The sequence below is a fragment of the Diplodia seriata genome, assembly GCF_021436955.1.
Source record: "Diplodia seriata strain FDS-637 chromosome Unknown scaffold_7, whole genome shotgun sequence".
NCBI lineage: Eukaryota > Fungi > Ascomycota > Dothideomycetes > Botryosphaeriales > Botryosphaeriaceae > Diplodia > Diplodia seriata.
Window position 1 is genome coordinate 1,413,723 of NW_027117314.1, and position 26,262 is coordinate 1,439,984.

General features: G+C 58.0%; 7 protein-coding genes across 7 annotated transcripts; 4 read left to right on the forward strand and 3 right to left on the reverse strand.

The window, feature by feature from the left end:
• Positions 1–1,256: 1,256 nt before the first annotated feature.
• On the forward strand, positions 1,257–2,804 carry SLS55_007185 (uncharacterized protein; the record flags this gene model as incomplete). The annotated part of the gene is made up of 4 exons (XM_066778606.1): positions 1,257–1,409; positions 1,465–1,569; positions 1,628–2,007; positions 2,129–2,804. The coding sequence occupies 4 exons, from the start codon at positions 1,257–1,259 to the stop codon at positions 2,802–2,804; spliced, it is 1,314 nt and encodes a 437-aa protein (XP_066631043.1).
• Positions 2,805–5,937: 3,133 nt separating this feature from the next.
• On the forward strand, positions 5,938–7,414 carry SLS55_007186 (uncharacterized protein; the record flags this gene model as incomplete). The annotated part of the gene is made up of 3 exons (XM_066778607.1): positions 5,938–6,212; positions 6,263–6,497; positions 6,548–7,414. 3 exons carry the CDS (start codon positions 5,938–5,940, stop codon positions 7,412–7,414), a joined length of 1,377 nt encoding a protein of 458 aa, XP_066631044.1.
• A 596-nt stretch (positions 7,415–8,010) lies between these two features.
• On the reverse strand, positions 8,011–8,691 carry SLS55_007187 (uncharacterized protein; the record flags this gene model as incomplete). Its single annotated transcript, XM_066778608.1, has 2 exons — positions 8,011–8,362; positions 8,519–8,691. The coding sequence occupies 2 exons, from the start codon at positions 8,689–8,691 to the stop codon at positions 8,011–8,013; spliced, it is 525 nt and encodes a 174-aa protein (XP_066631045.1).
• A 171-nt stretch (positions 8,692–8,862) lies between these two features.
• Positions 8,863–9,538, reverse strand: SLS55_007188 (uncharacterized protein; the record flags this gene model as incomplete). The annotated part of the gene is made up of 3 exons (XM_066778609.1): positions 8,863–9,250; positions 9,317–9,434; positions 9,487–9,538. The coding sequence occupies 3 exons, from the start codon at positions 9,536–9,538 to the stop codon at positions 8,863–8,865; spliced, it is 558 nt and encodes a 185-aa protein (XP_066631046.1).
• A 2,796-nt stretch (positions 9,539–12,334) lies between these two features.
• SLS55_007189 (uncharacterized protein) lies at positions 12,335–14,257 on the forward strand (the record flags this gene model as incomplete). The annotated part of the gene is made up of 3 exons (XM_066778610.1): positions 12,335–12,633; positions 12,979–13,187; positions 13,308–14,257. The coding sequence occupies 3 exons, from the start codon at positions 12,335–12,337 to the stop codon at positions 14,255–14,257; spliced, it is 1,458 nt and encodes a 485-aa protein (XP_066631047.1).
• A 1,037-nt stretch (positions 14,258–15,294) lies between these two features.
• Positions 15,295–16,828, reverse strand: SLS55_007190 (uncharacterized protein; the record flags this gene model as incomplete). Its single annotated transcript, XM_066778611.1, has 2 exons — positions 15,295–15,425; positions 15,502–16,828. The coding sequence occupies 2 exons, from the start codon at positions 16,826–16,828 to the stop codon at positions 15,295–15,297; spliced, it is 1,458 nt and encodes a 485-aa protein (XP_066631048.1).
• Positions 16,829–18,956: 2,128 nt separating this feature from the next.
• Positions 18,957–19,736, forward strand: SLS55_007191 (uncharacterized protein; the record flags this gene model as incomplete). The annotated part of the gene is made up of 1 exon (XM_066778612.1): positions 18,957–19,736. One exon carries the CDS (start codon positions 18,957–18,959, stop codon positions 19,734–19,736), a length of 780 nt encoding a protein of 259 aa, XP_066631049.1.
• Positions 19,737–26,262: the final 6,526 nt, after the last annotated feature.

Consider the following 26,262-nt stretch of genomic DNA (forward strand, 5'->3'; position numbering starts at 1 on the left):
GCGAGGAGTGGAGCCTACCCAATCTCTCCCGCATCCGCATCCGCATTCAGATCCAGATCATTGATCAGCTCGGCCCTGTCGCACATCAATCCCGACCAACGAGCATACCGCTCCTAGGACCTGGCTCGGCCGCCCTGTTCAGGCCCCACGTTGGATACGTCGATGCCTGCGGATTGGCTGGATTGCCTCCGACTGAGAAGTCTGCAAGCCTTCTAGATTGAAACACTCCAGGTCGTACGATGTGGCTGTCAGGCAGAGCGTGGTTAATAAGGCGGCCAAGGGACAGCATCTCGTGTTGGAAGGAGTGAGGCAAACATACAACAGCATCGCATTTGCCATTGGCTTACTCGCGCATTCCCGCATCGCTCCTTTTCGACTCCTATTCCTCGATATCTTCAAGTCGGAAATCCGATCTGCCTGAAGCCAATCTTGCAGCCGTGCTGTTATCGTTTGCGTCGGGTCATCCCGGCAAAAGCAAGATGCGGCTCCGCTGCAGGATCAGCCGCTCTGAAAGATCGTCACCGGGGACCGTGGTGATGCGCGCCCTACCGGAGTGGCGTCCGGCGTATCAGCCTGCGTGCGTAGTAGTGCGTCTCCGCTTGTGGCTTGCTGGCTGGCTTTGTGAGCCCAGACACGTTTTCTACACGCGCCACCTGCGTGGCTCCCCGCCGCCTCTACTGTTTAATTCTTCCCGCGTGCAGATTTATGGTCCAGAAAGGTCCTGTGTCGACGATGTGTTGCCATCCAGGCACTGCTGAATGCGGCCCGTCTTCTATTTCCTGATTCGTGAGGACATGCTATGACCGTTGCGCATGCTTTCGACTAAAACCTAGCGCCCGTTCTAAAGCAGGAACGCAAGCAACTGCCGCTGCCGCAGCCACGCCACGTGGATGAGTCGTGATGAACCAAATGAGTGACCCTCGGTATCCGCAGCTGATCCCAGCTGTTTGGCCCGGGCTTCAACATGGTCCTGCATCAGTAGGCTGACCCTGATAGGGCCTGATGGGGATTGTGGCTTGGCTGACTGGGACAAGGTGCGAAAACATGGCTTGCTAGTAAGTAGAACCCGTATCCGCTGGACCGGCCTGGCGTGGCCGAAGTTGCGTGAGACTCTGGCCGCGGCTCACCATGCTTGGCCCCTCTTTTGCTGTCTGCTCTCGCTGCAGGTACATATCCCGCGACCCCGGCCCGCCTGATCTGCTGCTGTTGCCCCGGACCTTGTTGAACTTTTTCCATTCTTTCTTTGCGTCTCAGCAATGGTTCTCACTCCTACGGGTCCGGGGGTTGTGCTCGAGTTTGTGTCCATTGTCCTGCTTACCCTGTCATGGATCGTCGTCGTTGCTCGAGTGATTGTGCGGAAGGGCATGAAAGCGTTTGGTCTGGATGACTGGATGATGGTGTCGGGGCTTGTCAGTGTTTCCCGGAGCCCGCAAACGCGTCGTTGCTCTCGCTGACCGGTGACAGATCCTATACACACTGGCTTGCCAGGCCACCATCACAGCAGCCTACAACGGCATTGGCTCGCACAAGCATCGCATCAACAGTTACCACGACAGGGAGGGCCGCAAGGTATGGTTGACCCCATCTTTCTGCACGAGAGGCGCATGCTGACCCCAACACCTCGCAGTGGTTCATGTTCTTCCAGATCTGGTACATAGCGTCGACGGTGCCCATCAAGTGCGCCATCTGCATCGCCCTCCTGCGCATCACCCAGCAGCGCAAATACCGCTACTCGCTCTGGGGCATCATGTTCCTGAGCTCCATCGGCGCCATCGTCACCATCGTCACCGTGCTGGCCCAATGCCAGCCCATCGCCGCGACGTGGGACAAGAGCCTCGGCTCGTGCATCGACACCAAGGTCATCACCAACTCGTCCTACTTCCTCTCCGCCTGCTCCATCGTCACCGACTGGTCGTGCGCCATCCTTCCCGCCTTCATCCTGTGGAACATCCAGCTGCGCTTCCGCATCAAGGCGTCCGTCGTCGTCATCCTAGCCTTGGGTGTCGTGTAAGTTCTCTCCACCAAGCTCCCTGTCAGCCAACGTCCTTTCCCCCCACCATTCTCTCCAACCAACAACGCCTTCCCCCCCATCGACCCAGGCTAACCAACCGCCCTCCCCGGCCACCAGCGCCTCCACCGCCACCCTCGTCCGCCTCCGCTACCTCCTCAACTACAACAGCCCGGACGACTACCTCTACGGCCTCGCCAACATCGCCGTCTGGTCCATCATCGAATCCGGCATCGGCCTGATCGCCGGCTCGCTCCCCGCGCTCCGCCCCCTCCTCCGCTACGTCCCCTTCTTCGCGTCATCCCTCTCCAACAGCGGCCCCAGCAAGGATGGCGCCACGAAGACCGCCGGCACCCACCGCACCCGCACCCACCGCAAGCTCGACACCTTCCGCATGTCCGTGGGGAGCGTCAACGGCGAGGGGAGCGGCGGATACGGCGCGCACGGCGGCGGCGGCGGCGGGGGGCACGGCGGCGGGAATGGGGAGAGGTTCCAGACGCAGTGCGAGGCCGGCAAGCGCAATTGGGAGGAATTGTCGGATGACGGCGAGAGCCAGAAGTACATTCTGAAAGAGAGCCACGTCACGGTTACGAACGAGGCGGTGGGTGTGGAGCAGGTGGAGCTGGACGAGTTCGATCGCGAGCATCTGCGGAGGCATCCCGATCGCGATATTCGCGATGATGAGCGGGATTTGGAGGGGCTGGGGCTCAACGGGTATGGGCATGGGTATCCGGCGCCGATGGGCGCGGGGGAGGAGGGCGGCCAGGGGGCGATGGCGTATGGGGGGAGAAGGTGAGGTGGGGTGGGCTTGGTCTTTTTTTTTTTTTTTTGGCTCTTTTGCGATTCTATTGGTACCCCTGCCGCTTTTGGCTTTTTTCTTTTTTTTTTTTTTTTGTGTGTGTGTGTGTGTGTGTGTGTGTGTGTGTGTGTGGAAGAGGGTTTGTATGGCGGATCGATGGATGGAATGGGTTTTTGTAGGGGTTGAGTGGCATGGCTGGTTGGCGTTTTCGGGGCCTTGTGGCGGGAAAGTGGGAGGCCATTAGTACAGCCCACGGCATTGGACACTTTCAAAATATTGTAATCTTATGAATCAGAGAGTCGTATGTTGAAGCGTCGCTCGATACCGTCGAGGCGTTTTTCAAGTTTCGTGAAGCTGTCGTTCGTCCTCTTAAAGCCAGCCTCAAACTCCTTCCCGAGGCTGTTGGTCTTCAAGCAGGGGTAGAAGAGGGGGTTGGCGTTGCGGGATGCGGCATGGGGAGTGTGGGAGACGAAGAGAAGGATGGCGGACGAGAGGCTGCATTAGAGTTCGTTGGGCATTTCAGGCGCGGGCGTGCGAATGGTGGCAAGAGGGTTCCAGCGATGTCGAGGCTGGCGAACAAGTGTTCGGGGGTAGGGATAGTATCTTGTGCGGCGCTGTTGGCGGAAAATCCGTCTTGATCTACAACTTCTCGAGCTATCCAGAAATGGCAAAGTATAGCTCGAGGCGTCACCGGGATCATGGGAATCGTTTACTTTTGGCGTCGGCGTTAATGGAAATACCTTCCCGAAAACCATATCTAACAGCGCAATTCCCACTCTTCTCAGTTCTGCGCTCTGCTTACTCCAGCATGCATGGCCGATGCCACCAAGCTTCCAAAGGACACAGACAGCGGCCAAACGTTGAGGCTACCAATGACCCGGCTAAGACGAGTCGTCCTCACGTTCGTAAGAAGTTACAGCCGTTCTGGGATCCAGGGTCAACCGCAATGGTATGGGTCTATATTCGCCGGTCAAGTGAGGGCCAAGAGACTTTGTTTTGCCATGAAGTTGGACTCATCCATCCACTCCATTGACTTGAAGCCAAGACGTGTTCTTGCATTCCAGGCTCCAAGTGAAGAGGTCCCCGGCCAGATTAATCATTTCCAAGACACGTATCGTGTGTAAAATGGGAGCCAGGGTATCATCCGTGTTGAGATCGGGAGTTCCTTGATGCTGCTTTTGAAACACTGTCAAATTGCTTCCGGATAATGTTCGAACGGAACATCCCACGACCAAAAGCTGAAAACATCTAAGAACCTGGATTGGTCCGCTCAACAGCTAGGCCGCCTGCACCTTACTTACGTTGGCAGTTGAAGTCTAGGCCTAGGTGCCAAAATGTAACCTCTTGAAAGATTTACATCTTCAGATATTTGCTTCAACTTTTTATGTAAGGACACATGATGTCTTCCGCGGGACACGGAAAGGGCGATCATTCCCACAACTACTACTTTGCGGTCTAGTTCAAGGGTCCGAAGCCATTTCGGTGGCACAATCGGCGCCTTCGCGTCAAAGGAACAAGTCTTGGGCCCAACTTTACGTGGGTGGTTGAAGCCGGCGTCTGCGTGCTCTTGTGTAGGACTTGAATCCACACCTACGTCTGGACATGTGCTTCAAGTAGGAGCTGAAGGGCTCGTATGCTTTTGAAGTAGAGTTGAGAAGGTAAATGTTGCTTTTCAACAACAGATGCTGAAGCTTTGCCGTGAAACCCGTTCAATGGCATGATGCCTGAGGGGTTGCTTGAGACTCGAAGCTGCTAAATTTTGTCCGCAGATTGTGGACTGATTTGAGCATGAGGAAGGTGTCGAAAAGCGAGTTCAGTCGGCTGGCATTACGTCCGGGTTCTGGAGGGGAGATCAGGTAAGAATGTGGAGAAGAGAATCCATATCGACGATGGCCAAGGAGACAGGAACAGAGAGGGAATGAGCTCAATGGAAGAGTGGAGTGAAAATGGTCAATCGAGTAGTAGGGAAAAGTGGACGTGCAGTGGCATGTCGATTAAAGCGAGTGCAGCCGTCGGAGAGGCCCGACGACGTTGAGATTCAGCGGAGACTAGCGAGATAAATTGGCGCCCCCTCATGGTTGCGTGGCAGCGATCCCCGAGGAGTGGGATCCTGGCGGTGAAAGGCGTCGACCCCCCAGACACTAAGGTACACTTACATCAGAAACCCCGCAAAGTCGAGACGGATCGCAGCCAAAGAAAGCGCACGTGTGGTCCGGGGCGCCTCAATCAGGCACGGGCTTTGGAAGGAGATCCTGATGTTGTTCCCCTGACTTGTCGGGCACATGAGAAGGGGGACGGGACGGGACGGGTATCGGCGGCCTAACGCAGGTGAAGCTCTGATGGTCAACGTCAGCTGAGACGTTGGATGCACAGGTACCTGAGACGCATGGACGGCAGCGGGGACGCGGGAGGCGGGGACGACTATCGTAATGAAATGGTGGTGGTTGGCCATGTGGTCGCCGACGAGGGCTGGTCCCCGGCTGGTCGGCGATCCGGCCCTCGAGGAATGGACGACTCATGCAGGGATAGGCAATCCGGACGAGCATCCAAGGAGACACGGGCCCGTATCAGAGCAGGTGATATGTACGCTGCAGGAAGCTTCACGAGAGGTGACGCAAGGAAGGTAGCGTGCGGCAGGGTTGAGACAAGTTGGGAGATAGTCGAAGCCACCACATGTAGACCAACGCGTGGACATGACGCCTCGGATTATTGCAATTGGAGCATTGGACATCAGGATGAGGCGTTCGTGGAGAGAGGTGCCGGTGCTGGGTGGCTGGACTGTGGATTCATGGGCTGTGGATTGACCGGTCGGGCAGGCGTACGTAGGCAGGGTGTTTCGAATGGCTCTGAGCATGGTCGCATGGGGAAACAGGGCGTCCCGCAGGTCGGCAGACTGAGCACTGAGGTGCAGCTGGTGCTCTTATCGGGCATGTCGGCGACGGGGAACAGAGCGAATGGGCGCGCAGGGGCCAGCGGGCGGCGCGGGCAGGGCTAGCTCTGAGGTAGCACGCAACAGCTCGGGGAAATCACAACTTTCTCCTCACGCGCGTCTCTGCTGCAGCTCCTGCGCGCGCTTCTTCTGCACTGTCTCACGTCCAAGATAACGCCCCCTGGCACCGAAGCTGCAGCCATGGCCGTCGCCGACCTGCTCCTTCATAAGGCGCCGAGGCGCGCGCCCGGCAGAGCCTATTTCGCCATTGCCTGCCGATATAACACCATGTACTACTCATCCTCATCCAGCCAGAGAAATTGCGCCGCCGTTGTGGTTGGCGGAGGACCTGCCGGCATTACCGTGCTCGGCAATCTGCTCGAGCAGCAGGACAAACTGCCTGCCCAGCGCCTGCTCTGGGTCGACCCGCACTTCCGCGCCGGCCGCGTCAACGCCCGCTACAGAGAGGTCCCCAGGTCAGTCCCCGTCCCGTCCCAATCCTGTCCCTCCCGCTGACACTCTCCAGCAACACCGCCGTCAAGCTGTTCCTCGCGTGGGCCGAAGCCACCACTCCGCTGCGCCAGATTGTCGAGAAGACGCCCCAGCCCAATGCCGCCACCGCCCTCCGCGAGCTGCCCCAGGACACGGGCTGCGAGCTCAGCAAGGCCGCCGACCTGTGCCTGATGCTCACCGACGGCCTGACGCGCCACGACCATGTGCAGCCGCAGATGGGCAAGGTCACCCAAGCCGTCTTCGACAAGGTGCGCGCCCACGCCCGCCGCGCCACGCATAGGTAGCTAACACACGACAGCAAACCAAGCACTGGACCGTCTCGCTCGACGACGGCGCCCCCGTCGTCACCCCCAACGTCGTGCTCTGCACCGGCAGCAGCCCCGTCACCCAGCCGCTGCCCATCTTCGACCAGCTCCAGGACCTGCGCCTGCGCTCGCTGCACCTCGACACGGCCCTGACGCCGTCCATCCTCGCCAAAACCTTCGACCCGGAGTCGCCCGCGACCGTGGCCGTCGTCGGCGCCTCGCACTCGGCCATCCTGGTGCTGCGCAACCTGTACAACCTCGCCAGCAGCTCGCACCCGCACCTGCGCGTCAAGTGGTTCACGCGCAACAAGCTGCGCTACGCCGAGTACATGGACGGCTGGATTCTGCGCGACAACACGGGGCTGAAGGGCGAGGCCGCGCAGTGGGCCCGCCAAAACCTGGAGGACGCCACGTTCGCGCAATCCCCCGTCAGCCGATACATCAAGCAGGTGTGGACCGCATCCGGCGACGAGGACGCTGCGTACAGGCGCGAGCTGCCCGGCTGCTCGCACGTCGTCCAGGCCGTCGGCTACAAGCGCGACCCCCTCCCCCAGCTCGCCGTCACCGACGGCGCCGGCGCCCCCGCCGAGCCGTTGGATGTCATCTACGACAACCTGTCCGGCCGCTTTGTCCGGAGCGTCCCTGCTGGGAGCGCGGCCACGAGCATGTCGTCGACGGCGTCCGGGGAGCAGCGTGCGGAAGGGGATGAGAAGGAGTTCGTGCCGGGCCTGTTTGGCGCTGGCATCGCTTTCCCCGAACGCGTCACGGATCCGTATGGGAATGTCGAGTACGCCGTTGGTTTCTTCAAGTTCATGAAGTTCGCCCGGAGGGTCGTGCCGGAGTGGGTGACGAGGACGTGAGAGAGCGGGTTGGGAGACGTGGAGTAAAGAGTAGGGATCTCGAAACGCCGCCAGGGTTCGGGTATCACGGCCGTCTTGGCCGGAATGTCCTTGGAAAAGGCCCGCGTCGCAACGCCGACCAGTCGGGCCGTAGACAGCATTGAGCTGTTGTGCGTTCGTGAGGTTTTCAACGCCACCACGAAGAGCGCGCGGAGCCCTCTGTTTCGCTTGTAGCGGATGGCACCAGTGGGCGTTCGGAAACGACGTCACTGGCTCTCAGTATGGGGAGCAGATGCTGTCATGTTTAGCGGTGAGTTTTCCTCCCGTTGGAGAACAGACGAATTAGATCTAGACGCTTTAGATATCGTATTTTCAGAGCAGAGAGATACCACACAATCGAGATGATGGCTCAACACGCCCATCAGCTGGACCTTCTCCACGTGGCTGCCATGTCGTTGCGCGCACAGAACGGCGACATTGTCCGGCGTGTAGTATATTCCGTCTTGTCCCCGCTCAGTCCCGCACATCCAGCTCCCCACACCACCGACCTCTCAACACCATACCCGCATCCGCCCTCAACAGCCCAGCACGAGGTGTAGCTTCTCCCCACCCCCCACCTACTCCTCCATATACCCCTCGATTACATCCCTCAACTCAAAAAAACTCGCCTTGAACGCACGCTCCTGCGTCGTCAGGTTGACGTACTGCAGCCCGAACTTGACCCCGAACCCGGCCGTCCACTCCAGGTTGTCCGCCACCGTCCACGCCAGCAGCCCGACGACCTTGACCCCTTGGCTCATCGCGAGTAACACGGCTTCTACGTACTCCCGGTAGTACCGCGTCCGCGCCAGGTCGGTCCGGATGTCCCCGAGGAGCTTCTTGTCGTGCTCGAAGGGCTCGGTGAAGCCGAATTCGGAGATTGCGATCCCCCCGGGGTGAGGCCAGGTGTGCGCGATGTGGTGGAGGAATCTGTGGGGGAGGGGGTGGGGACGGGTTAGTGGGGTGGTTGGTGGTGGTGGTGGTGGTGGTGGTGGTGGTGCGAGCGGCTTTGGCTTGGGCGGGGCGGGGTGTTGGGATGTGGGTGTGGTGGGTGTTGGTGTCGAGGGGGAGTGCTGGTTTGCTTACTGCGGGATCCAATCCGTCGCCTTGTGCAGCCAGGACGTGTAGGGGTCGGCGGCGGGGCCGATCAGCCAGCCGCCGTCGACGTCGCGCAGGGTGAAGGTCGAGTTGGCGCAGGTGGGGAAGAGCGGGTGCGAGTAGTTGGCCACGCAGGCGGCGGTGCCCGTGTCGGGCGCCATGTAGTATCTGCGAGGGGGGTTGGTTAGATGGCTGCTCTGTCTCTCTCTTCCTCCCTCCCTCCCTCTCTCTCACACATATTCCGGAGAAGGTTGCGCAACCGATGGAAGGTGGCTACTGACGAAAAGAAAGGGAAAGTCTAGTAAATCCCACCGAGAGCGAAAGCACAAAACTCACTTCGCAGCATACGCATCATGCGCAAAATAATCCGCCGAGCCACGGATCGCCGCCTTCTCGTCCTCGGTCAGGTCGCGCAGGAAGGTCGACACGTATTCCTTCAGGTAGCGCGGGTACTCGCCGTCGACGAAGACCGGGTTGGCGAACCAGCCCTCGTTGAAGTCCCACGCGCGCTGCGTCGCCTCGGCGTCCTCGGTCGAGTTGCTCCGCGGCGTCTTGTAGTAGCCGTTGTTCTTGAACGTGATCGGGCCCGTGATGTTCATCGACTTGGCCAGGTGGTAGACTTTGCTGTGCGCGAGGAGCACGTGCTGGCCGCAGTAGTAGGGCTGTTGTTTTTGCGGGATGGGGACCCGGTGGAAGTAGTTGTCGGGCATTTGGAGAGTGCTGGAGGAGGGGGGTTGGGTTAGACTTTGGGAGTTTGGAAAAGGGAAGTGGGGGTTGCTTTTTTACCAGAAGCTGATGGGCTCGTTGACGGTGAACCACATGGGGACTTTGTTTCCGAATCTCTCGAAGACGATCCTGGCGTAGTTGACGAAGTCGTCCACGATTTGCTCGTTGGTCCATCCGCCTGAATAGAGTAAGTCACTATCCATTCTGAAATTCGGGAGGTTGACACGTACCATACAGGTTATACAAGTACAGCGGCAGATCCCAATGGAAACTTGGAGGCATCAGCGTTGCCGTTATGTTTGCATCGAACGATACGTACAGTGTTACCGCAGGCTTTACACCATACTCCAGGCATGTGTTGATCACGTCCTCATAGTGGGCCAAACCGGCTTCGTTAATCGGTCCACGCCCGAAAGGAAGAATACGCGACCACGAAAGGGAAAAGCTGTAGTAAGGCACACCCATAGCCGCAAGTCTGGCAATATCTGAGGCACTCTTGATTAGCGGAATTGATGAGAGGCGGTATTTTGTGCCAACAAACCCTGCTTGTAAAGGTAATAATGGTTGATGGCAACATCACCCGTTTCGTTGTATAAGCTGTTCCCCACAACATTGTGAAGAAGAGCGTCCCAGACGGAGGGCGAGCGGCCCTCATCCTTAACCGCGCCTTCAACCTGGTAAGAGGCGCTTGCGACGCCCCACCAAAAATCTTTTGGAAAACTCCAAGATTCGTTCTTCGACTGCAATGGTGTCTGCGGGCCGGACATCCATGAAGGATAGTGTAGCGGTGGAGGAGGGATCAGCTCGGAGCTGGGCACGGGAGTGGGGGAGACAGTCGTGTTGACAGATGCTACGGCCACAGAGCCAATCCAGATGTCCCACATATCTGCAGAGTGAGTCAATTGATACAGTGTGGAAAAGGGATATCTCAATGGCTTACCATCAATTGTCAGGTCCATCGAAGTGACCATGGCAGGATTGGAACTTGTCGAGCTGCTGCTCGGCCATACTGGGGTCTGGGCGTATGCGCCCAAGCAAGTGAGCCATGGAATTGCAAGAAGCACCCTCATTTCAAACACAAACCGCAGTCGCAAAGGCAATTCTCGGCAACTGAGCAACGAACCTCACACGGAAGCCATGAGGCTGATTATATATCCCCTGCATTCTAATCGTATGGCTAAACACCTCGTAGATGCTGAGATTGAGGCGGGGTGCCCGGATAATTAAGAGTAAGACTTCAGCAATGACAGAAGAGCTAATACTCCCAGCCGGCTGTAAAGCAGCTCCGCCATCTTTTTCTTCGTCAATTGGAATGCGGGGTACCTGGAATTTGGTGCTCCGCACACTATCGGCCTTGTATTCCCCGAAAGGTGACTGATCGGCGACCGTTCCGAGCTGTGCATGCGGGGAAGGAAAGCGGAGACGTCTTGGCTACGAATGACGTCAGGTCGGAAAAGCAAAGGACACTCGTATGCTGCGGGTCTTGCAATTGTTCGTCGAATGCGAATGTCTGCAATTTAGGATGCACATGCGTTTAGCAGCTTTACCAATGATCCTTCGACGGCGGGGACGCCGTTCATAGGATCGGATCTGATCGGTGGCTTGGTGGCGTCAGGATTTACAGCCTACACAAGAAGCTTATTTTCGAGACGCAGCCACAACAGGTGACAAAAGAATTGGGCCTTTCAAGCTTCCTGCATTGTTAGTCAAATCCAAGACACGGACTCACTCGCGCGTATTTAAGACTCGCATTAACGTCCGGATCTTGGATTCAACTACCTGCAAGTATGGTGCAATATCCTTATGGATAGACCCAATGTCTTGACCCCTGCTGTGCAGTTGGGCCTCGGTTGCAATTTACAACATCCAATAAAGAGCTTTGAGAACAGCACCGGCTGCATGCGGCGCGGATGGCCAATGCAGGTTGATTGTTTCCACTCGTCAACCTGCGATCGGCGGAGGGTTTTACTCGAAAGCGAGGCGCAAACGACAGGGATCGGAATCGGATGTACCACCTCCCCGCCGGGTCTGCGGGTACATGTCTTGGGATATCCACATTGTCACGCCATTGTTGTTCGAGCTCTGCCCGCCTTCTCCTCAAGGTAACATGGTGGAGTTTTCCTTTCACCGTACTGGAGCACATATTTATCGAAGTCCGTCGTGTGTCAACTAAGTGCGGTTGCTCTACCCAATAAGGAACCAAGTATCAACAGTTGTGAAGAGTCCATGCCAGTATATAATTGGTCAGAAGTAGTCGTTATATTTGTGCTTTGCTCCGATCCGGTTAGGTTAGAGGTAAATTTGGGTGGGGTACCGAATCGGGGCAACACTCACATTGGTCCGTGTACACTGTACATATGCCAAGCAAACAGGCAAAGATCTTTGCCTATTTGCAAAGATTCAGCAATCAACCAAAGATCGGACGTCATCTTTGTCTTTGGTTACTTGTTAGCCACCTTGAGTCTTGGGGCCAATCGGACTGAAGCTTCTGCTCCGGACAGCACAAAACGAGGAACGTTTCCGAACCGCAGATACATAGATTCTGACGGGGATGTAGGACGGATAGACCCGACAAGCGCAAAGTGAAGTCATGATCGCTGCATTGACTGCTCTGATGGTGGGGACTAAGTTTCAACCATGTCTGTATTTCCTGCAACATGAGTCGAAATAGGAAGATACACACCATCGGGTCGTCAGTTAGCCACAGAATCAAGCTCGTTGTGTCCTTGTTGACCCACTCACATCCACAACGATACAGAAGTGATCATGCAATGCGTCTATATATCCAGAGCCCTCGCTCTCGCCTGAAACTCTGCAAATTCCTTGGACTTTCCAACCCCAAATCCCTCACCCCCGGGCCAAAAGACGTCGACTTCCTGAACACTAACCCTTCCTACCACCCTTTCTCTGCCTCGCTTCTCAAACTGTGCCATTTCCCCCCAAAAAAAAATCACCTCCCCCACATCCCCGCCCTCAATCTCGACCGGCCCGTCCACCCCTCCCTCCCCCACCATGGCCCCACCCGCCCCCCACGACCCCGACGACCGCGCCAACAAACCCATCCACCACGCGCGCCACATGCGCATCATCTGCACCGGCGCCGGGGCCTCGGGTCTACTACTCGCATACAAGATCCAACGCTCGTTCCGCAACTACACGCTCACCATCTACGACAAGAACAGCGACGTCGCGGGGACCTGGGTCGAGAACCGGTACCCAGGGTGCGCGTGCGACGTGCCCTCGCACTCGTACACGTATTCGTTCTGGCCGCACCGCTACGACGACGCCACGGGGAGCGGCCCGTCGCGCGTGTACGCGGGCAGCGACGAGATCAAGGGTTATTTCAAAGGGTTTGCGGAGGCGTGGGGGTTGGGCAAGTATGTGAGGCTGAGGAGAAGGGTGGAGGGGGCGAGGTGGGATGGGGAGAGGAGCGTGTGGGTGGTCCAAGTGAGGGATTTGGAGAGGGGAAAGGTGGAGGAGGATGAGTGCGAGGTTTTGGTGGATGCGACGGGGTTTTTGAATGAGTGGGAGTGGCCGAGGATCGAGGGGTTGGAGAGGTTTCGGGGCAAACTGATACATACGGCGGATTGGCCCGAGAATTGGGATTATCGCGGGAAGGATGTGGCATTGATTGGGAATGGGTGAGTGAGGGGCCGGGGGAGCTGCGAGCGAGCGAGCAAAGGGTTGAGGGGGGAAGTGGGATTGCGGCTGATGGTTTGCAGGTCCTCGGCCATTCAGGTGCTGCCGGCTATCCAACCGCACGTCAAGAGCTTGACGACGTTCATCCGGTCTCCCACCTGGATCGCGCCGCCGATTGGCTCGTCCGGGCAGCGGGAGTACACTGAAGAAGAGAAGCACGTCTTCAAGACGCAGCCAGGCGCCCTCCTGAGGCACCGGAAAGAGATAGAAGACGGCATGAACAAATACTTTGGTGCGCTCTTTTGCCCCTTCTTCCCCAGCCCCAAGCCATCCGAACGCTTTTCCCCTCCCCTCTTCAATATCAACACGGAAAGAGTCACAACCCCCTCCTGACATTCCCCCTCCCCACCAGCCGTCTTCCAAAAGAACTCCGCCGAACAAACCGCCTCCCGCGCCGCCCTCACCACCTCAATGCGCACCGCCCTCTCCACCCGCCCCGACCTCGCCGTCGCCCTCATCCCAGACTGGAGCGTGGGCTGCCGCCGCTTCACGCCCGGCCCCGGGTACCTCGAATCCCTCTGCGCCCCCAACGTCACCGCCGTCCTTCCTTCCCCTCCCCCCAACACGGGCGACGTCACCGCCATCACCCCCTCCGGCACGGGCGTCATCACCGCCGCCGGCACCACACACCCCGGGCCCTTCGACGCCCTCATCTGCGCCACCGGCTTCAACACGTCCTTCCGGCCGCGCTTCCCCCTCGTCAACGGCGCGACAGGCCGCGACCTGCGCAGCGAGTGGGCGCCGCCAAACGACGCCCGCGGCTACCTGGCGACGGCCGCCGCCGGGTTCCCGAACTACGTGACCATCTTCGGCCCCGCGAGCCCGACGGGCAACGGCCCCGTGCTGGGCGCGCTCGAGGCGCAGGCCGACTACGTCTGCGCGCTGCTGGACCGCTTCCAGACGGAGCCCGTGGCATCGTTCGCGCCGAAGGCGGCCGCCGTTGATGAGTTCAACGACTGGCTCGACGCCTTCATGGGGCGCATGGTGTGGAGCGATGATTGTCGCAGCTGGTACAAGAAGCATTCCGCGTCCGGCCGCGTGACGGGGTTGTGGCCGGGGAGCATGCTGCATTTCGTCGAGGCGCTGAGGGAGGTGAGGTGGGATGATTGGGAGGTCGAGTATCGCGGCAATCGCTTTGCGTGGCTGGGGAATGGGTTTAGTCGGACGGAGGTGGATCACGAGGCCGATCTGAGCTATTATGTGCGCGAGGTGGATGAGGGCGGGTGGGCGAGTAGGGAGATGAGGAGGAAGGCGTTGACCCGCCGGAAAAGGGGGGTGGAGGAGACGAAGGCGAAGTTGTGATGGGAGAGGTTGCTTGCGCAGAGGTGGAAGGGAGGTGGAGGCTTTTGGTTATTACTTCTCTCCGTCTTCTGTGACTCCGTCGTTTTGTATGTGCGTCGTAATTGGCACTTTCGAATGTCTCCGTCTACGTCCTCAAATCCCTTGGTACCCGCCTCGACTATCGTCCTATATTTATCACGAGGCCCGAAGAGCATGTAGGCGGGACGGGTAGTCTACTGCTGGCGAGTAACGTGGTCTCGATAGGACAAATATTGCTATTGCCCCAGGGGCAGCAGCAGGTATTGCACACTACAAGTGGAGTAGTCGGCCGGCCCCCCGCCCAAAACTGGTGATGGATACGAGTACCTTTTTTTTTTTTTTGGCACTCGGCTGCTCGGAGCTGGAGGAAAGCTTTGGGTGAGTACGACGTCCGTTGCCATGGGTTTTCTCAGTGACCGGCTTCAGTTGTCTGGGCCTCATCGTCCGGACAACGATGATGGCACTGTTCGTCCCGACGGCCGAAAAAGGCCTTCGCTCTTGTTTCTCTTCTTTCGTTTTGGGGTTGTGTTGGTGTTGGGTGGTTTTTTTTTTTTTTTTTTTCCGTGTCTGGCGGTGATTGAGGGGGTGTGGCAACAAAAATAGAGATTTACGGTGTCAAAGAATTGGGGAATATGGCACTTTGGGTTTTCTTACCCGAATCTTTGGTGGATCTGGCAATAATCATCTCGCTGGAACATATTCTACGAAATTTCTCGTTGAGGCTTTTCAGTTCCTGCTCTACGTGGAAGTAGATAGAAACCTCCAAAGAGCCATTGTTAATCCAACGCCCCTTTTACCAATGTCTTCCAGCGCCAATATCGGCAGCGCAACGATGACAACAGCGTTAAAACGATCTTCATGACGTAGTCGGAGGTAGCGGGCAACAAGGGCCGACGATGCATCGATGAGGAGCAGAACAAGGGCCGGCCAACTGGACTGAACGGCTGTGCAGTATAATGGGAACATTTGTGCGTTCAACTGGACGAAAATACGATGCCACCGAGCCCGGGCGCGGACAATCACGTTTTCAACGGGGGCCGCGAAGGAAAAGGGACTGGATCGGAGCCAGCGACGGTCCACGAATCGCCGTATTGGACCAATGGAACCTCTTCCTTCACCGAATGCTCTCGGAAGTCTTCGGAAATGAGGTCTGAGGTACACGTACATTAACACGGATACGAGAATGGTTGTTGTCGGCATGCATTGCTGCGTTGGCGCAACTTCACTGTGTGCGAAGCGGTTTATGAGCTTTGAGATGGCGTTGTGGAAAGTGTAAAGGCAGTAGAGGACGATGATCTCAACGGTGATGGTGCGGACAGTCTCGCAGTGAGGATCGTCCACCTCGCCAATAGACTGGCCCGAAACGGTTCTGCTGGAGCTGGCGAGTTCGTCATCCTGCGCGGGCATTCCAATCATGGGTCTGCCGCGCCGACGAATGTAAATTTGTCGAATCAGACCTTCGGTTTGACGGCGTGAGAAGTCGAAGGTCTTTAGAGACCTATTCTCCACTCTGGCAAACTGCGTGCCATCATCCGAAACACAGACAAGTGGGACACCAATGCCATAAGATGTGTGATCGATCGAGCGTTTTTGCACTATGCAGTCCAGAATCCCATAATATATGGTGCTGGACGTCTCGCTTGGAACCAGAGGAAGCTTTATCTGAAGTCCTTTGTTTGTCATCATGTAAGATGTTCTCCAGTAATGGAAACCACCAGTTGGTCGCTCGTGTATGACGTCGGAAGAGAACTGCCAGGGATATCCGGCAAGTACACCACGGTAAATACCGGGAAGAAAACGTGCATGTGGTTGTACCGGAGACCAAGCAAAGAGAGAGTGGTCGTCAGAAACTTTGATGATCTCCTCTTGCAATCTCTGGAACGCATTGTGTCCTTCTCCGTAGAGCAAAGGCATGTTGACGCCAACAATCCCCATAAGGCAATAGGCAGTGTCTTCCGGTCGCGTTGTTTGCCTCTTGGAAGCCCAGGATATCCTGCAGGCCATGCTGACAGAATTGTCTGGTTCAAAATCATGAAGGTTCTCATGATCGATGCCAGTAAGCTGAGATATAATCTCGCAGTGATCTCTCTTGGTGCCCATGTGAATCCAGTCCCTGTTGTAGAAGACGACGTCCTCCGGAGCAATGAGCTCCTGCAGAGTCCAGCCCCTTGTGAACCATCGGGTGTTGGCAAACTCGCTGCCCAAGGCGATTCTCTTCTCAGAGACGTCGCTGAGGTGGACGAAGCATACGGATGACGCCCTGTACCAGCGGAACATAGAGTTGATGGACTCGGACAGCTCGGCGCTGCTGGACTTGTCGATGCAGCAGGTATCGGCCCAGCCCCACTTGTATCCTACCATGCAGGCCTTTCGACAGAAGCTTCTAACCTTTTGAAACCCTTCTTTTGCTTTGATTGACGGGTCTCCCTCTCTTGCCTGCCATTCTTGGAAGCCGACTTCCTCGTCGCCCCAGGTATGGGAGAGGATAGCGTACGGCGGTGGGTCGGCCGCGAAGTAGTGCAAGGCGAGAGTAGACGTGTCCAACAGACGCATGGCGGTTGCGATGACTGGACAGGAGCGGGCGATTTGGTAGTTGACGAGGCGGCAGAGGGTGAGGCTGAGAGGGTTCAGCAGCGTTCCCCAAGGCAGCTGAAACGTGTGGGGGCTGCCCTAGGCGCCGTTCAGCCACGTCGTGTAAGCCGGTGGCTTATAGGAAGCGAGCCAATCATTTTGGCCAAGCCGGTAGGACAAGGTGGTGAGCTTAGGTAGTGGTGGTGGTAGGACAGCAGCGATGACCGGCCGAGAAACGGACCGAGTGGTGATCTCCCGCGTCCCTGTGATGCAACCGCGGAGGTCATACCCTTCACTGCAGTCTGGCCGATTCAAATGAGGCTGTAGGGCTGACTAGCAAAAACTTCGCGCCGAGCTCATTTCGACGACGACGGCGTTTCTTCAGTGTTTGTCGAGGCATTGCACGAACTCCGACTGGCGGGCAAAACAAAACACCCCTCAATCGTCACGTTGGCCACCTGTTAAGGCCGTGCGGCAGCAGGTCGTCGGAGAGTGCGTCGGCATGCGGGATAAAGATAGTAACACAGTGTTCTAGATTCCGCTCACGGCATCTTGAGACAACGTCCGGTCTCAGGAGCAGCATATGGCTACGGACCGACGCACGGCATCGGCAGTCCCTAAGGGGGAAGTGAGGATGGTTGCGTATATGTCGGTTCAGGTGCGAGGTGCTGCCGAAAAGGGGTGTTTGGGAAGAATCAAAGGGTTTGATGAAAGGGGCCGAGGAAGAGGGATGGAAACAGCGAGAGGAACGGGGAGAGAACACGGGACAAGCTGAGGTGTGCAAAGACAGGGCGAATGAGGAACAGCAGGTCGAGGGGAAAACTCGGACCGCGGGAGTCGCGCGTTGGAATTCGCGCGCGGTATCGGCAGACTCACGATGGGAGCGGCTCGGTGTTGACGTTTCGAGCAGCCGCGGACGGCGCAAAAGGCGCCCCGGCACGGCGGCCAATCAAGGCCAAAAGCCAAAATCTCAACGGCCCATGATAGTACGAGCGCCTGAGAAACGGTTTTGCGTCGAGGCAGCGCGAACGGCAGCGGGCGCTGGGATTGGGTAATTTCAGGGCGGTCGCAGGGCTGTAGTCGCCCTGGAGATTGAGCGGCGCAGGTCCGAGTTAGCGCCGCCACGACCGGCGGGCGTCCAGGGCGCAGTTGGTTGCGCGAGAAGCGCTCACTAGCCACGTCAAAGGCGGCTCTCAGGCCGCCCGCAGCACCGGTCACGGTGGCGGCGGGCTCATCTGCGCCTGAGGCAGCCCGTCCGCGCCTGACGAGGCTGCTGCTTCGGGCGGAGAAGTCGTCGTTCTGCCCAGCTGCCCCGCAGGCGGTGGGCCGGCATGGTTCGCGGGCGATCCTTCAGCGCCTGTGAACGGGCGGAGTCGGTGTCGGCGTTGGGAGGCGCAGCAGGGCGAGCGTCGCTGGCTGTTGATGCGGGGGCGGGAGCAGACGAGCGCGGCAGAGCGTGGCAGGTGCGCGGCATTTTGGCTGAGCCGGCCCCGAACGCGCAACTCGAGTGCGATTGAGGTGCCGCGCGCATCCGTTGCAGCTGTCATCTTCCGCGCGCGCCTGAGGTGAGCTTCACCGAGGACGCCAAAAAAAGACTAAGCAACCATGGCTGCGCGGTGAGAGTGGGTTTGCTCAACTCTGGCGCCAGGGTCCGCTAGCGCCGCGCTTTGGAGCGTTTGGCAGCCCGAGGCCGCGAGCACCGAAGTACCTTGGTGACGCTGGGCCCAACGACGAATCGCACGGATCGGCACCGCGCCCCGGCCAAGTTCGAACAATCCTGCTAGCCCAAAGCTCGCGCGAAACAGGCTGCTGGGCTGCCGGCAGATGACGTGGGTCGGGCTAGCAGCATGACTGTGCGAGGCCGAGTCAGCTGCTGACCGCTGCCGCCCCGGCTCCGTACGAGCAATCACAAGCCACTCCCGGCTTCCGTGCTAGGCCCTAAGGGAACTGCATCATAAACACTTAAGAATTGCCTGTCCCCCAAACACTGCCCATTCCGTTTGCAACAAGCCTGCTGGTTCCGGCACTTTCTCCACACAACAATCTCCATATAAGGCAGCCGCCTTGGTCGAGCATTCCACGCCCGCCGCATTCCACCACCACCACCACAATGAGGTCTTCCCCGCCCGGCATGGTCCTCAACCTGCCCGCCCACACCCAGAAGCAGCTGGCCAACATGGCCGCCTCGCCCGCCCCCAAGCTCGCCGACGACGCCTCGCCCATGGACGCGTACCGCCTCACCATGGCCCAGCGCTACCGCCAACAGATCCAGCACATCATGGAAGCCGACCTGCTGGCCCAAGACCCGGATGCCATCACCCCGGCGCCCATCACCACCACCAGCCAGATGACCAACGCCATCCTCACCGCCGACTTTGACGAGCCCGAGGTCGAAGAGGAGGACGACGACGAGCTGCTGCCGCCGTACGAGGAGGAGGACAACGCCTCGGACTGCACCATCACCGTCCAGGAGATCGACTCGCCCGACACGCCGTCCGACAACAACACGCTCGGTCCCAACGCCTTCTTCGCCGACTACGCGGCCGCCGTCGACGGCGACCGCCCCAACAGCGCCTCGTCGGAGCCCACGGCCATCGTGCAGGTCAACTTCGACGCGCCGCCGAAGCAGCAGCTGGGCCGCGCCCGCGCCCTGACGCTGACCAAGAAGGGCGCCGTCAGCGTCGTCGAGAAGCCGCGCGAGCACCACTTTCTGCGCCCGCGCAGCCGCAGCAACAGCGGCGGCGCCAAGGACGACTCGCAAAGGCCCAAGATCAGCTCGCGCAACTCCAAGGTGCGCAAGCAGCTGGCTTCCCTCTTCGGCTCCAAGGCCCACGACCACCACCAGGCCGCAAAGCCGGCGCCCCTCGTCCGCTCCGGCGCCGTCCTATGACTCGGTTGCGGGAGCTTTGTCTGCGACCTCATCACCACCGGCCTGAGCAAAGTTTTTTGCGTGCGCCTCACAGTGGACGCGCCCGCCGCCACTGCCACCACTACGATCACTCCCGCCAAAAGCGGTTGAAGTGGTTGACCAAAGAAGAAAAGTTCTTTATTTTTTCCACATCCAACCACGGGTGTTGCAACCGCCAGTGGCCGGCCTTCGTCAGCGGACGACCCTATTTTTAGGGCCGTTTCGCGTCGGACTGGGCGGGTTTGCAGCAACACAAGAACGGTCTCCCGGACCCGGCTCCGGCTCCGGCTCTCCGGCTCTTCTCCCTTGGGTTACGGCGGAAAGGATGCCGCCACGGTTTTTTGCCCCTTTCCGCTTGGTCGAAGGGGGCTGAGGCTTACCGCTTGCCTGCGCCACCCACGTCCTCGACTTTCCCCTTGGCACGAGGCAGACAACGGACGGGTGAGCGACAGAGAGAGAGCGAACAAGCATGGACCGCGAGGGGAGCTTTGCGCAACGTCGCAACAGAAAGAGAGGGGTAGATTTGGGGATCGGATCAATCCTGAGACTGGGGACTTGCGTACATGCAACTCTCGCCCGTCCAACGAACTGAAACGTTTCCTTTGTGTAAATATTACATGGTTGTCATGCATGATGCCGCGGCCGGGGTGGGGATTTGCATCGGGCTGGCGCTGTTTTTCTGGGCACCGGGATTCGGATACGGAGTTCTTTTGTTGATTTTAAACTAGACAAACATGATGCGCAAGCACGCATGGGGATGGAGGAAGATGGGGGAGGAGGATTGTCACACATTTTAGATACCCTGAAAGCAACGTTGATTTTTTACCACCACTCGACCCGACGACGATGTGAAAAACACTCCAACGCACCCGAAACGTGCATCTTCATGTCGTCTGCGCTGCGCTGCACGCTTCGCTTACAAACCGACGCCCCGCCGGCACTTGCTCGAAAGGGAAGGTAGCGGCATACGTACACGTCGGCTTGTCCATGACTATCATGGCCTCAGCCTCCCTCCATCCTCTCATTACGCCTGTCCGTCGCGTCCTCTCGCGTCCTCTCGCGTCCGGCACAAACAACGCACAACGCAACAATCTCGTATCCACCTCCCCCCTTCGCATTCGCCAACAGCAAAACAACGACGAAAGAGCACTCACGAATCATCGTCATCTCGCTCCGTGACTCAGCCCTGCGGCACACTACTTTCGCAGCCCTGCAGCCGTTTGTTGTCAGACGACGGGATCTAGAACGCAACCCGATTTTAAATCGGGGTGGGGGGTGGATCGTGCGTCCTTTGATGCATTGCTGATGATGATGATGAGAGCAGCGGCAGCCACCTGCCAGGCTGCCAGGCGCAGGGCAATCATCAGCCGCATACATATATACAATCGACGACCCCGGCGGCCAATAATACAAATAAATCCTGCGAGCAGGAGCAGGGAAGGGAGTAACCAGCCCTGACGATCATCACCGCTGGGTTTGTTTTTTTCCCGCCCGCCTGTTCTCCGCGACACACACGCGAAACTGCACAGCCGCGCTCTTCCTTCCCTGCCAACTAAAAATCCACTGCCAACTACCAACTACCAACAACAGACGTGCATAGGTGCATGCACGGCTCATGACTACGTCAGGTGGTGCACGAAATTACTTGATATACTTTTTTCCATCTTCTTCCGCCGCGACTTTATCTACAGCCGCAATCGGTGACGACGAAAGTCGCAGCAGCGGGAAAGGAAGAAATAAAAAACAGGCAAACCAGTCGGAATGATGCGCGTCGATGCAAGCATGCAAGCAAGCAGCCAGCCAGCCGTTCCATGCTTTGCTGCCGGGTGTCCCGCTCGCTTGCCGGTGGCTGCCGCCCGGGATTGGCGGCTGGGGGGGTTGATTGGGGCTTTGTGAGCAGCGCGCGCGAGACCCAAGCCGCGGCAGAAGTGCTAATAAGGTGATGTTGACGTGATGACGACGGGAAGAAGCAACAACAACCCGACAACAGCGACGACGGTTTTCTGCCAAGATCTCTCGGCCGACAGCCGAAGAAAAAGAAAGAAGAGTGCTGCAGCGGTGCGGTTTGTGGTCTGGACTATGGTACCCGTTCCCTTCTGTTCCGGTTGGCGCTGCGGTAGGTGTGGAGCGGGACCAGCCCTGCCCACGTGCCCTGCAAAAAGTCTCACGATAGCATCGCATGTTCGCTGCATGGGAAGAGAGGGGAAAGAGGAGGAGGCGTGGGTACCTGGGTACGTGCGTTGGTGCGTTTGTGTGGGGAATGTCACGGATGATGGGGCGGGGAATAAACCAAGCGTGGCTGTGCGCTGGCTGGCTGTTGGCGGGTTGAGATCCAATACAACATGTTCCTGATGCTTTGCACTGCCCGAATACCGAGCAATGGCCCAGTCCTTAGCAATTCTTGAGGACTGGTGGACCGGTGAGGTGAGGGGGGAAACGTGGCGCATGGTCAAACAATGAGGAAGGTATGGGGAAATGAAAGCGTGGTTCGGCGAGTAATGTGCATATTGGGAAGCGAGCTACGTACGTGGTTGGGCGTGGATTGCTCGCTCGTTGGGTTAATAACAACCAAGGTTTGATATCCAACGCCCAAAGTTCAATTCAACTTGTTTTGTGATCCATCAGGACACATCCAGGTCTCTAGCAGTAGCAGCCAACATCGCCGGACCACCATTACCCATGGCCTGATCACGTCAACTCCGCACTTTTATGGAGAAGCTTGATGGTCCTTCGCATGACGTTGCACGCGGGGTAGGTAGCGAGCGACCACCACCACCACCGTCCGTCCCCTTGCATGACCACCCCAAGCTTTCCGTCTAGACCAGCCGATTACTCCCACCCCCTCCGCTGCCTGTTCATGTTTCCAGCTTCGTAACTCACCTCTCTCCCCCTCCCTCTCTCTCTCTTGCCTTCCATCGCCGGTTCAACACGCGCATCATCATGATGAAGAAAAGCAAAAAACGACCATCCAGCACCGACATCCCGCCATGCCATGCCACGCCACGCCACGCCACGCCTTAGCGCGGGGCAACTGCAGCCAGCCATCATATGCACCCAACCACGGGGGGAAAGCAAAACGCTGCAATAGCACATGCACAGCGTTTTCTCGCCAGAAGCGGCTGCTTGGCTTACCCACTCCGTCGCAATCGCCGCCGGGGTGCTGACAAAAAGAGACCCCATGTAAAAAGAATCCTACAGACCCGCGTTGTTGGGGGGCGGGGAAAAAAGATGCGAATGCTTTGTCGCATCATCGTTCGCAGCGGCATGCGTCAATCGTCATCATCATCACGTTTTCGTTGACTCTTTTTCTCCTCCGTCGCTCCTTCCCAGCTTCGTTGCTCGCTCGCTGGCTGGCTGGCTGGCTGGCTGGCTCGCTGGGCGATGATTATTTATCGTTGTCTGATCGGCGGCCGCGCTAGGCAACGCCTGCACGCCTGTGAGCCACCGCCGATCCCCTAACGATGTGCACACGGCCCGGTGCGGTGCGGTGTGCGAGAGAGCGGGCTTTTTCGTTCTGGGATGATGGATGGATGCATGGATGGATGGGGTGGAGTGGCACACTCTCCCCCCCTCCCCCTCCGGTGTCGGAGGAGGGGGAGGGGGAGAATGGGAAAGAGGCCCCCGCCCGCCCGCCGCGGTTGTGCGGATAGGTGGGATGGGTAGGGTAGATTTGGCGAACCACCACTCGCACGGGGAGGAGGAAGGAATGAATGAATGGATGGATGGATGGGCGGGGAAAGCGGGGAGGGAGCTGAGAGGCCGTCCGTCTTCTTCGACAACAGCTGCCTTCCTCATTTACTGACTCACGAAACCGCCACCACCTACTGCTGTGCTGTTGCTTATCAAGCGTGCTCGCTCGCTCGTTCGTCTCTGGGTGCGATGAGGCGAAGCTAGCTTGGCGCTGCGCTGCGCTGGCCGCGGAGATAGAGGCGGGTTGGCTGGTTGTTTTTTTGGCTGCAGGGAAAAAAGGGAGTTAAGGCTGTCGATCGACGGGGGCGCGCCGTCCCCCGATTGGCCGAATATTTCGTGCTGCGCATCCTTCTTCTTGTCGAAGTGGAGATTTTAACATTCCTCATTATCATGTACCACCACCACTTCTTTCCCTAAGCCACCACTCAAGAGTAGTCCCGGTCAGTCACCGCTGATCTGCGAAAAAATACGCTAACTGCATGATAATACTCGGCTTTGTTGGCGGTCACGCGCCACCTTGTGCGTGAGCCATGGCGCTATCTGCATCGCAAATTCCTCAGAATAATCATCCCCGAAGTCGCGAGGATGATAACGTTATCAGTCAAGCCTTGCGGGATCAGCAACGCAAAAAAACGGCGGGTGGGCTTGTGATCGCCCTCGATTTCACACTGCTGTTTGACTTTGTCGGCTAGGTACCTACGCCTCTCAGCTGGCCCCCCCTTCTGATGAACCCCAGTAGCAACAGCGATAAGAATTCAATGTCTCAGGCCCACATCATACGGCCATCACCATCGCCCACAAGACCTCACGCACACAGGCGACACGGTAGAAACGACATCGTCGTCGCGTCGTTGACCGCTCCCGTCACTGCAGGTAGATAGGCACAGCAACCCCAATCCGGCCCGCACTAGCAGGGATATATCTCTCCACCATCAAGCCACGCCCACGACGAACAAGCCCAGTCCACCCAGCGCCGCCACCCACATCTGCATCTCATCAGTCACGATCATCCGCCGTCCTCCGCTAGACGCACCTGCCGCGCCCGAAGGAGAAGAGGGCGAGACGGGTTGATGATGAGAGGAGGATGAGGAGGAGGTGACGGTCGTATGACCTGCGGACCCGGCGCTACCGGTACTGATGCTATGCGTTGCAGAGCCACCACCACCACCACCACTGCTGATGGTCCGGTCAGAGGGAGCGAGACTGGCGGCTTTGGTGGTGGTGGTGGTGGACCCTGGAGTAGTAGTAGTAGTAGTGCTTGCAGCGGACCCTGGAATAGTGCTAGTCGCCGTGGACGTAGTGGATTGGCCGGGGTCCGATGAGGCTGATGCTGATGCCGGGGAGGATTCGGACGAGCGGCGCACGGACTGGACGCTTGGTCGTGATTGGGTGTCACCGGTTGTGTGCCGCGAAGAAGAAGAAGAAAAAGAAGCGGAAGAAGCTGACGAGCCCGGTGTCGCTCGTGAAGTGGCGGATGGCGGTCCGTGGGAGGTTGTGGGCGGCGTGGTTTCTTGGGTGCGTGCGCTGCTGGAGGATGTGGGCTGTGGGGGAGATGCGGGCGAGCTGCTGCCAATGGCCGCGGGTATTGGAGCGGATGAAGGTGATGGTGATGCTTGAAAGGTATGGCTGTGGGTGTCGTCGTAGCCTGTGGTTGAGCGTGTGGCTGAGCTTTGCATGCCGGATGGGTCGCCGGAAGTCGGTGCAGGCGGTGTAGTTTCTTGAGTGCTTGCGCTGCTTGGAGAGGTCCCGTCGTGCGTGGTCTTCTGGAAAGACCCGGGCGGACTGCTACCAATGACCACAAGCATGGATGTGGATGAATGCGACGAAATTGGCGGGAAAGCAGGGGTATGAGTATTGTCGGAGTTTGTGGTTGATTGTGTGACTGATCCTTGTGTACCGGGTGAATCGCTTGATGTGGACACAGGTAGTGTAGTACTGTCCTGAATTTGTACACTGTTGGATGACGTTCCTGGGAGGGCAGTGACCTGATCAATGGAACTGTCGCTGGGGACTAGAGGTCCGGTCATAGACGGCAATGGCATTGCTGGTCCTGCAGTGTCGACAATGGTACTGTGGGAGTTTGGGGGTGGCTGTGTGGATGATACTTGGTTGGGATCTGTCGTGATAGTCGGAGGCTGTGTGTTATCCAATGTAGATGTAGACTGTGGTGGTTTACCATTCATCGGAGAGGACGTTGAAGGTAGTCCGGGCCATCCTGACGGTGCGAAGGTCGCGGGGCTCGGATCTCCACTACTCTGCGTTGTAGAATCAGAGCCTTCCGGTGTAGATGTGCTGCCAGTCACGCCCTTCGTCGGCGACGTAGAGTCCGTCGACGCCACGGATGGGGAAGGAGGCAAAGAAGGTACTACTGATGGCAATGGGTGGCTTACTGACGAAGAGGAAGGATTTGGTGGCGAGGTGCTTCTTGAAGGGACAGCTACTCCCGAGTTTGAGGATGTACTGGGCATCAATCTTGATACAGTACTAGTGATATGCCTCGTCTTCTTTTCAGCCTCTGTAAGGTATGCCTGTGTGACATGTTGAGACACAAATGTGAATGTCGAAGCCTCCGAAGCCGACGATGTTGTCGCAGTGTAACTCGAGTTGGGTGGAAGGGGCGTTGTCCCATTGCAGAAATAGCAACTTGGCGGGTTCCACGAACTGCTCGTCATGCTCCCGGATGGTGGGGGCGTTTGAAAGCTTGACGAAAGGCAAGGAGTGGTATTTGGAAAAGAACTCGGTGTGCTGATGACTTTGGTGGTGGTCGTGGTGGTAGTGGTTGCTGTTGAAGTTGTACAATGTCCTTTTTGCTTGCAGC